Here is an 11694-nt window from a genome sequence, read left to right on the forward strand (position 1 = left end):
AAGCTTCAGTGTTAACAACGAAATAAATATTCTTGCACAGAATAAAGTAATAAGTGTGGTGACAACTAAAAAAAAAAAAAAAAAGGCAATTTATTTTTGGCAGGGCTGTTACTCTACTTCCATTGCCTCTGTGCCACAACACGTTCAGCTGGTCATCAAGAATCTAGCCACCATATTTTAAAGTCATAAAACCTGACAAAACAGTTACTAATACTCCTATTCAAATCAGTGGCAATTCTGCCAATGGCCAAAACTTCTTCAAGAATTGACGGTAAAACTTCGCTCTTCTCTCTCCTTGCCAGTCACTTAGAAAAAATGAAGACAAAACACTTTAACAAATAATTGAGCCAGGATAGTTCTGAAATATAGCCCCACAAATTGGCACTGCACTAAAGCTAGAAGAACTGTAGAATTAGTACCTAGCACACAGGACAAAATACAAAGCACAGGTGTGTTTGGATATTGGCAGAGTAGGCAGAGACTGTCACTGCCACCTGAGCACAGCATAGCCCTCTCTGACCACATTTTGGATGTACTGGGTGACTCCATCTTTCCCTCAGTGTGAGATTTGGCTGGCACTGCACACAGTGACAGTTTTAACATCATTGGGAGGCGACACCTGAACCGATGTCATTGCTTCTTAGGTAAATGGTTTGGACAAGGTTTGGACTATGCCACAAGCAACACACAGATGAGAAACCTGTTGAATACTTCTGTACTCTTATGCAAATCTAAATCCCACTGTACTATACAAAATCACTACATCACTTAGAGCTCTTATTTTCTCATTAAAATTTTTAAAGATATCACATAAAGATGGCACATCAAACTAGGATCGGTAAAGGGTCTCAAAAACAACCATGAAATAAGCAAAAAAAAGTCAGAGCTGGACATGCACTAGAACCAAACAATATCCTTTCAGAAGCAATGATTTGCACCCCAAAATTTATAAAGGAGTGTTTTTAAAAGCTTCCTACCAGTCTGTCACAACTGGCTGTTCACATTGGAAAACAACAGTGATCCTCAGATGCATTACTGACTGAGCTGGATCTCAAATTCCTGATATGCTAGAGCACTATGAAAAATTAAGTGGTATTTCCTTAAATAATGTAAAAGTATCATTACATTCTACGAGTGCAGAACTGCTTTCTCTCAAACTTAACAACACAGTGAAATCCAGGGAAAGCTCTTTTGCCTAGAGTGAAAAAAATCATCTTACAGTAATTGGTCTTTATTGAGAAAATGCTGCATAACTTTACACACAATCCTGTAATTGGATCTGTAAGAAGTTTCCACATCTATGCTAAGTTATCAAACAAACTATATAAACACAGTTAATCCATTAAGATAAGACTGTGGGACTTGGCATGCATATTCCAGCTCAATTGTCTTTATCACAAATCAGCTGTGTGACTTCCACACATCACTGCTTCAATGTCCCACGTATTAGGAAAGAACTACATACACATCCATACCTCAGCACTCTTGTGGGTCTTCATAGCAATAATCAGGGCTAAAACATAGTATGATGTACAGGCAACATGCAATGTTTGGACACAAAACCATCATCACTCAGATCTGGTAATCCCTCTCAACAGTGTGTTTTTAATTTTAGGGTTTCTTTTTTTTGTGCAGAATTACAAAACACACACAGCAAGACTACAGTGAACAATTAACAAAAGTCTTGCTTCATCCACATCTAGGACTCTACTTATTGCCTGCCTGTAGCTTCTTTTCCCTTACTATAAACCAAATATTCTCTATAGGACAGTCACATTTCATATAAAGGCAGCATACTTCATAGAAAGTGTTATTACCACTACTATTATTATTACTACTATTAATATCATTTCACTGACATATAATAGACAAACCATGCTAGAGCCTTCAGTCATGGGGTGAGTTTGTATTATCTAAGCAACATAGCCCATGATGTAGTGCACTGAGAACAAGTCATGAAGCAGTAAGTAAAAGTAACCACATATTTAATTAGCAAACAGCTGTAGAGGTTTAATACTGATGCCTGTAAAATACACAGCTGCATCTTCCATGCTCTTAAAGTTACAGGCCCTTGCTAAAGCACAGGAATATATGTGAAATCTTTCTAGTACAAATGACAATATACATTTTAGGTTCTTGCAAGTTCTGTTATTTTACATGCCATCTCACACTGCCAGTACACTCAACAGCTAAAGTCTAACACAAAAGCGTATCTACTTTTTCAAGGTAACCCAGTTTACTGTCTCTGCAGAAAACTGCCAAATAAAGGCAATACTGAAAGAAAAAACTGAGGAAACTGCAGTAATTTTCCAGGAAACAAACTCAGCCCCTACTTGCTATTATTTATGTGTGTATTTCCTTTTGTTTCCCTCCCTCCTACCTGGTGATGAGCCCCTCCAACTGCTGCAAAACTATTCTCAAGGGGAATACCTGAGGCACTAAATCTTAAAACGAAGAGTAACTTCTGCAAAACAGAAGATATAGTTCAGTTCCTCACCACAACAAGCTGGTAGCTATTTAATTTGACTAAGTGTTCATAAGGTTTCTTTTCCATTGATAAGTTCACTGACATATGAATGTTATGTTATTTCATGTCATGCTTTACTAGTATCATTCAACCTGAGACAAACCACAGTTCAACATTTATTTCTTCCCTTGCCTCAAGGGAAGGAAATACACAGCCTCCTCTTATTAGGAGGCCTCCAAAAGTACAGTGAAAACAATTAAATCAAACACTGTGAAAGTATCATGGTTCTAGAATACGCAGATTTATGGTTTTTAAAAACTATCATTCAGTTTCATTTTACAAAATGCTTTTCTCAGTAACTTACTTGTATCTGTGTAATTCCCAACATCATAAAAAACATAAAGTGATCATTATTCTTTCTAGTACTCCAGGTGGCTAATCCAACAAAGCCATAGTATCTTCCTTGAACTTTCACGGAAGAGTGGGAATTTTTTCCAATGCAGCAACTTCTCTACATCTCTCTTTTGGTTTATGAAACACTCTAGCAAAGAAAAGCTCCAAACCACTGCCAAATCCAACTTCTTCAATGTCAACTTCAAAGGCTCATGTGACATTACATTTGAATCAAAAAGGACTAATCCAACCAAACACAGCTTATGCCGGACAGGAGATCATGTTCTCACAAAACCACACATACAGACCTGAGGACACAAGATGCTTTTTCAGCATCTTCTGTTACTTACAGACTTGAAAACCAAACATTACCTCATCTAAGTCAGACATGGTACATGCCTTATGTGCTGTTCCAGGTCATCCTCCTGGTACAGCTCCCTGTATCTGCTGCCCTACTCAGGCCTGCGCCGAGCTCTCCAGAAGGCTTAAGCCACCAAAAGACTCCAAAAAGTCCTGCCAAGCATTAGAAGACTTCATCCTGTGGGCTGACTTCCCCACTGAACTAAATTCCCTCACCAAATTATAGCAGAAAGCTACTGCACCTAGTTTCCTTCCAAGCCAAACTGGGGAAATTAATCAAACTACAGGGACCCCTGCACTCCAGACTCAGAGAGGTAAGGGAACCTCAGTTTGCTGAGAAAATACCCCTTGCTTCCATGTCTCGCTTTCAGCAGATCCTGGACAGCTGTGTATTATTATGTTCTCCTGAGACAGTCCTGCCTATTTATGGGATGTTGCTCTCTGGGATGCAAGAGATGAATAATATCTCAGTTGTCATCATGATGCCTCCAAGAGGACCTTCCAAGACTAGTTGTTCCTCTGCGTTATTCCAGGTCTGAGTCAGCCCTTCCCATTTACATTTCCAAGAAAACATTCTTGAAATATTTTTTTACTGTTTCTGTAATAATACCCTTTCAGCAGCCTAAAAAATCACAGCTAAAGGAGTCTACTCCAGATGTGATCACTAATGCCAAAAAAAATCCCAAAATGTACTACTACCGCTTCCAGCTAAATACAAACGTTACCATCCTTTATACAACTTGCATTTTTAGTACAGGCACACATACAATGAAGAGTTGTAAAGAGGACAAGAACCCCCCTGAATGATTAGGCACAATGTCTTTGCTATCTGAGCTTTTTCAGTTCATTAATATTTCACTTTTATATATTCCTCAGCTGCTTTTACAACATGTTCCTTTCTCTCCTTCTTAAGTATGAGAAAGGAGAATTGTTTGAAGTAACTACTAGACCTTGCCTCACATCCCCACCTCTGTGCCCCCTGAGAATTTAACACTTCAAGTGCAATATATACTAGATAGAAAAACACATCTGGCATAGAGAGGGATAAGAGAATACTCTAAGTCTCCTTTCTAGTTACATTCAACTATAAAGGTGTGCAATAAGAAAACACAGCATACAGCAGTTTGTCTATGCCAAGACACTTACTGCTGTCAATCCCAAAGGAGAAACAGAGACATAAAGCTACGGGGGAGGGGGGGATCACTTCTCTAAGGAAAAGCAAAATAACCTCGCTCCTTTGCAGGATAACTTAGAGCAACATCCTTTCCTTGTCAAACGTCAAAGACAACCTCTTTAGCTAGGAGAAACAACACAAAAACTATCTAGAGGAAATAAAGGATTTCCACGAACCTCTTCCATAATAAGCACTACCATCACCATCTGCTCCACTTTTTAAGCTTGCCATGCGATTTTGGAAAGCACATGCAGCATCCTCCAGCTTCTGCCTCCAAATCCATGGCAAGGGTCACACATGACCGCCAGCGGCAGGGCCCTACCCATTCCCATTTCTGAAACCACTTCTTGTCGTTTTCACAGGTTAATTGCACATTGCCTAACACACACACACAAAACGGGGGGGGGGGGGGGGGGGGGGAAGGCGGAGAAAGGGAAAGAAGAAACGCCAAAAATAAACAAAAAAAAAAAAAAAGGATGTGATTTCTCACCCATCACCTGCAGCAGCGAGGCCGGAGCGAAGGCCAGCGAGGTTCAGCCGCCGGGCACCGGCTGCCCGCGCCGTGCCCCCGCAGGCCGGGCCCGAAGAGCCCCGCGATGCCCCCAGGCCACCCCGGCAGCACCGCGGCCCCGCCGGCGCTGCCTCTGCCCCGGGCTCGGCCGGCCCCCGGGTGACACCTGCGGGCGCCGAGCCCCGGCTGCCCCGCCACAAAGACGCCAGCAGTGCCGCTGTCCCCGCGCCGCCCGCCCGCCCTCGCAAATCCCCGGCGCCACCGGAGCGCGGCTGCCGCGGATCAGCGCGGAGCTGCGGCAGCGGCAGCCCCGATCCTCCGCCGCCCCCACCGCCGCAGCCGCGGGTCGGCGCAGGGCGCCCGGCGGCCGCCGCCCCGCGGGCGGACAAGGCGAGGCCAAGCGGGGGCCGCCCGCGCCCCGGGGCGACACCCGCCGGATCACCTCGGCACCTGCCGAGCGGGGCGACGCGGCCCCGCCGCCCCGGGGCATCGCACGCCGGGGACTCGGCGGCGCCCCGCGGCCTGGCCCGGCTCTGCCCGGCGATGCCGCCCGGGAGGGTCGCGTTACCTGGCCGGGCTCCTCCAGCGCCCGACGCGCTCGCCGTTCGCCGGCGGGGGCTGGGACCCTCCTGGCAGCGCGGCGCGGCAGCGGCACCGCCCCCGCCCCGCTGGGTCGCTGCGTCGCCCCGGCGCGGGGAGAATAATCCGTGCGGAGCGGCGGTGCCCCGGTGTGTCAGTCCGTCCGCCCGCCCGTCATGTTGCGGCCGGTGTGTGTGTGCGTGTGTGCGCGGCGGGCGGGGAGGAGGGAGGGGTGCGGGGGCGGTCCGGGGCGGCGCTTGGCGCGGGTGCCGGTGCGGGGCGCGGGTCCCCGCGGCGCGGAGCGGGGCTGCCGCGGGCCGTGCGGGGCACGATGAGCCTGTGCCCGCCCGTGCCGGGGGCCGGCGGCTCCCCGGGGCTGTCCGTGTGTCCCCGGGCGGAGCAGCTCCCCCAGCCTCCCCGGGCGAGAGGGCAGCAGCCCAGAGGAGAAAGTCCGAGTTCCCCCCGGGAGGAACTCAGCTCCGCTCCGGTGTGTTTACAATCACCATCTGCTCAGGGGGTTGTACATATTTTTCCCTTTCCCGAAGGGCGGCGGAGCCCTCTGATTTCACTTCCTCGTCCTCTTTTCCAGAGATGTGTTTTGCAATCATTTCCCGGTTGCTCCATGGCCATCATCCCGGTGCATCGCTGGTCCTGGGGAGGGAATAAGGAAGCGACGTTTAAGAAGCAGCTCCACACCAAGGACAGGTCTCAGCTGCACCGGTCTAGGAGCAGGAATGATTTCCTTGGAATGTCCTTGGTGAGGCAGAGGTCAATTATATCGCTTTTACATGTAATGAATTAAGTTCAGAAAGAGAAGGTAGAGCAGGGAAAGAGCCTTGGTCTCTGTGACTAATACTTAAGCAATATGACTAAGGAATATGAGTTTTCATACCCTGGGTTCTTTTTTTGCCAATTGATACAGGATCTCTCCTGTATCACCCACCGAAGTGAGCTACCTTGCCTCATTAAGAACAATTGAGTAAAATTAGTGATGACTCAAAAGTGATAGACTGCAGACATGTGCCCTATCCTCTCATACCAAAAAATAACACGCATAAAACTCCTGGCACTGAAAAAAACACTTTGCAGACTTTGGTCTGAACAGAAAAAAAGTGTGTTCATTTTGTAACATCAGTGCTCATGCCGCAAATGCAACCCAAAGAGCTCTCAACTATTAAGCTATGGAAAAATGCAGATCTGGAATGGAGTCAAAGAGAGTTTTGAGGAATTTTGAGTAAAATTGATTTTTACAAAACACAGCTACAACTTGCAGAAACAGCAAGGTTCCACTGAAATTCTGAATAATTGTGTGAGAGTGCAGAAGTCAGTGTCATACTTGGTATGAAAGTATCAAGAAACTGAATGCTTATGAATATGTCTTTACAAAACTAAACTTTCAGACTAGTAACTTAACCATGCCTAATTATATTTAAATATAGCTGTCAATCTGTTCAACATATTTTGTTCAATGAAATGTGATAACCAAATCTGAAGGTGTTTCTGTTTCTTCTTGGGCCAGATAATTAACCTAAACCACATAAAATATTTTATAATCACAGAGGAAAGCTTGGCATATGCAGCATATAGCAGCACTGCAAAAAATGCTACTTGGAGAGAAAAATTTTTAGTAACCTGTCATCTGCATTTAAAATGCAAAAGGTCTCATGTGACACAGCCCCAAGAGTGTTCATTATTGAAAGTACCTACCTTCGCAATTTGAGAATTTCAAACAAGAGTGTGCAGTAACCAGATGACTTTACTGAGAGGTGGTTCACAACCTACACAGTATTTAAGCAACTGCATGGGCATGAGTCATCTCAAAGAAGATGAGGGTATTTGTCACAAGTAAAATTAGGGACCTAGTTAGCCACTTTGTTAAGCTGAGTCAGCCTTGATTGTAGAGGCAGAGGAATCTGTGTTTTGCTGAATCAGGGATGTCCTAAGAGTCTTGCATGATTTTTGAACTCCATCTCCCTACCCTCCTTCATCCTCGTGTTCAGCAGAAGATTCATAGAGCCTCCTAATGGTTAACTCTGGCTCTCCAGTTTCTATCAGTTCTCTTTCCTCTCTCTGTTGCTCTGAAAGGGCAAAAAAGCCCATGATTAACCAGAATTTCCAGATACAAGTGATGTGTGCAGTGAAACTGTTAAGGCTTTGATCAGTCCAGTGACACAAACAAACAAACAACAGACAGCAGCTAGTGGTTGTATGGAATAATGTCACCTTTTTCAAATTCTAGGAACTAGGAGGGACAAAAAAAGGCCTAAACATGGTTGTAGGCTTAGCCATTGAGCAATACCTGTGCTGAAGTAGGTTTCCTACCTGAGGGCCCAGCAGATAGCAATGGGAGCTACTGGCAGAGGAACACTTGTGGTCACCACACCCCGAATCTCTCCAAGCACATAATTCTCTTTTCCCTCCAGTTTCCTACTGGTGCGGCCCTGGTGACTTCAGCAGAAAGTCTCTCTTTGAAGCTATGACAGGGTGTTTCACCAAAATCATCCTTAGGTTTGGGTAGCACAGCAAAGCCTTAAAAGGAAATTTCAGATTCAGAGGTGCAAATTCACCAGGATCAAGATATGCTCAAGGACTGAGATACGTGTCACTAGCGTCATTACAATTATTATGTCTGAGTCCCTTGCATCATCTGTCTGTTCTTTGTATTCTCTCTATTGGCATTCATTCTTTGTTGCCTGACTAAGGATTTCAATTATCCCTGTGCTTGATGCTATCCCCTTCCAAAAAATAAGAGAGATTTCTGGTTTTCACACTTCTGTCTCTTTGTGGTTTTGTTTCTACACATAAGGATCCAGCATAGGCCGGCACAAGGGAAGCTGAGACATGTGGGATCAAATTGATTTCAGAAGCTATGTCCATCAGGGTTGAGCATGTATCCCTGTATGAACTTTTCAAGGTCTCAGCCCTTGACCAAACAAGCATCTCTATTCCTGAGAAAAGACTTCGGGCACAGAAAAGTCTGACTTACTCCATAGACCCAACATGCAGTGGTTGTCTGCCTAAATGATCCTAACTGCATGAATTTGGGGTCTGGCCAGAACTATGAACAGTCCTTGCAGGTAAAACAGATTAATTTCTGTTTTGTAGCAGCATTTTATGACCCTGAAAGGAACCAGTTTTGGAGGACAGCTAAGTATGCCAAGCAGTGACTCATGAGCACAGGCTGGGAGAACAACCTCACCTTGGCACTGAGGTACACTGAGACATCTTGGGAGGTCCAGGGGATGCATGGACTTCACTAAATGTTTTTCCCTTACAGCACTGTTTGAGCCAGGTTGGCATTAGGGGCATTGTCATACCATAGTGAGCATGGAGCACTCTGGTCAGATCCTGGTTTACCTTACCATCAGAGGAGAGGACAAAGAAGGCCTCCTGTACCAGATTGCTTCCACTCTCCTTTCAAGAGACATCTGTTCAGTGAAGCATTGTCACACAAATCAATATGTATTGGTTTTGTATTGCATATGATCATATCCACTTACACCTTTGGAGCAAGGATTAATTGAGTGACCTTTCCCTTGCTGTATTCTTCTGAGTATGTGTAATGTACTGCATAAATACTGAAACCAGTCAATTTGTTGAAAGCTATGAATTTTATCATGCTAACACATGAAACCTCAAAGGAGGTTGAAGTCCACTTAAGTTAATCATAAAATAATAATAATCTGAATCATTTTTTGAATTAAGGTTCATGCATTTTGTTCCCCGCTTTTAAACAGGCTGTAAATTGATTTGTGCTCTGTCTCTTGGCTCCCTTAGCATCGATGGTAAAAATGACACCACTTTCTAGAACTATAACCACCTTCACCAGTGGTGAAGCCAGAAAGAACAATTACAACTAGAAATACTGAATTTCTATTTATTCAAAAAGATAAATGCTCCTTACACTTCAAAATTCAGTTTTGTAAATTGAACAAAGAAAGGTTATTTGACTCCCAGTGGTGAGATAAGTGACACAGATTTATCTTTGATGAAAAACCTCCAGTTTGGCACTAAAAAGGATCAATCCCCATACCTGTACTTTTCTCCTTGTTTAGTCTGTTAGAACAGTTCGTCTATTTTGGCTTTACTAATTCTTTTTAGTTAATGCAGGTATTATCATAGCTCACTGCTGGAAATTGTGATGCCAGTGAATGTAAAACTAGCACACAAGATCAGCAAACAGATTTCTCTTTAACAAACCAGCTTTGTGAATATAGTTTCCTAGTTAATGTGATTTCAAACACTGTCAATATGCAAGTTTCTTGCTTTACTGTTATCAGTATAATCAAAAGCGTAAAAATCTTATCAGCTCTGATACTACTATAAATACAAAATTTATGTTCATATAAACAAACTCGACCACCATTAGATTAGTGGTAAAGTTTGTTTACATGTCCATAGAAAAACATGCCATAACTGGAGAATGAAGTTTTGCTCATTTAGTTCAGTGTTTCACTTTTTCTTCACTGTCTGGGTGAAGAAAACAATGCTTCTAACTCAGAGGTGTATTTCCCCAGTAAAATCTGTGCACGCTTGCTGAGGATCTAATCCTGAAGTAGGTGAGCAAACTTGTGGTTCTCCACTGTAATCCCCAAAACCCCACATTGATACATAAACCTGAAGGACTCCAAAGGACTTGAGCATTGTATTTTCACAAACAGCATCTAATAAAAGCCTGCAATGCCTGCTTTGTGTGTTTCTATGCCTTTTTATTTGAGCAATGGAAGTCTGTGTGAATGCAGTTTTACTTTTCATTCTGAACTCTTCCACTTGGAGGATCCCCATGACAAAATATTTTGGTTCTGCAAGCTACCAGGGTTTATTTGTAAAGTATCTGTTCATCTTTGTAATCTTACTTAAATTACTTAATTCTGGTCTGGGGAATTTTTTAACGATTATTTTTTATAACATTTACATGTTTGGCAAAATTGAAGTTGACAAGCATTCTTTCCAGCCTTGTTATTTATCCATTGTACAAAACAGAAAAAGGAAGGAAATCTGCTGAAAGGGAAAACTGTATTTCTATTTGTAATAGAGTGCTAGCATTGAAAACATAGTCTGAGGGTGGTATTCTGTACCAGAAAATAGAGGATTAAAAAAGAATAATATGTGCTGCATTTTATGGTATCTGTGACTCCAATACATCATCACAGCAGGAGCTTTCTTCAGTACTAGTGAACCTGGGGGGACTCAGAAAATTCTGCGTTTAAGTCCCATTAATTCAGTTTGCCTTGGGCTAAAATAGCACCTCAAGTTTTTCAGTTGGCATGGAATTATTAAAGTTTCCCTCATGTGTTTAGTGAGCAGCAACTTCTCTGTTTGCAGATGAAAGACCAAAGGCAAGACCAAAAAAAAGAGGTAGACATCATCTGACATTATGCAGAGGAATGTAGAATATCCAGCAGTAAACATTAATACACCAAAACATCTTAAATGTGCACACATATATTATGTAGAAGACCAGTTATATTGTGTAAAAGACCACTTACTGGAAAGACTTTCAGCATAAATGGGCTTCAGGGCCCTTAGTCTATTGTTGCAGACACTATACCACAGAATTTGCTCAGTACCATTCATCCATGCAGAGCAAAGCCAGCTTTCCAACACTACCTTTCCAAATTCTCCTTCTCACGTCTACTCCTGTACTTTTAACTTCTCCCCTGAAATGCCCATATTCTTCATGTGCCTATCAACTGATAGGGACTTCACAGAAGAGAAAACATGTGTTTATCTACTCCTTAGCTTGGTAAATTAAAAAAAAAAATGTCTCCTAGTGAGAAAATCTAGATTGCATTCAAATATTGGTTAAAGAATAAGAATTAATGCCAAAATCAGAAGAATATGTCATGAATTCTATATTACTCAGCTGGCTTGTATCATCAATAACAAGCATCTTGGGAACACCCAGAAAAATTTGTAAGATCATTCAGTTACTGATGTTCTTCCACACAGCCTTTCAGCTTAGTGTTCAGGAATAGGAATTCAGGAATAAAAAACAGACTAGAAATAAATACGCAATAGCTTCTGGGTTCTGTCATGCATTATCTGAAGTCTATCATGCAGTGGTCACATTGGCAAGAATTTGGAAAGCTGAACTTGGATGGTCACCATTGCTTTTTCAGAGCGGCAGAGGATTTGGTCTTTGCATAAAATACTAGCTCTGTATTTCCCCAAGCGGAGGAAAAAGCACAGCTTTTACATCTTTAGTAG

The 11694-nt window shown here is 43.2% G+C and overlaps 1 protein-coding gene across 5 annotated transcripts in view; it reads right to left on the reverse strand.

The window, feature by feature from the left end:
- The window catches only part of CCSER1 (coiled-coil serine rich protein 1), a 616060-nt gene extending 610348 nt beyond the window's left edge, over positions 1-5712 (reverse strand). For 3 of the 5 annotated variants that reach the window (XM_063422968.1, XM_063422970.1, XM_063422973.1), the window contains exon 1: positions 4885-5458. In XM_063422968.1, the coding sequence (XP_063279038.1) occupies positions 4885-4888 (4 nt within the window). In that variant the 5' untranslated portion in view covers positions 4889-5458. The other 2 variants (XM_063422971.1, XM_063422969.1) reach the window with 2 other exon arrangements.
- Positions 5713-11694: the final 5982 nt, after the last annotated feature.

Source organism: Prinia subflava, chromosome Z, assembly GCF_021018805.1.
Source record: "Prinia subflava isolate CZ2003 ecotype Zambia chromosome Z, Cam_Psub_1.2, whole genome shotgun sequence".
NCBI lineage: Eukaryota > Metazoa > Chordata > Aves > Passeriformes > Cisticolidae > Prinia > Prinia subflava.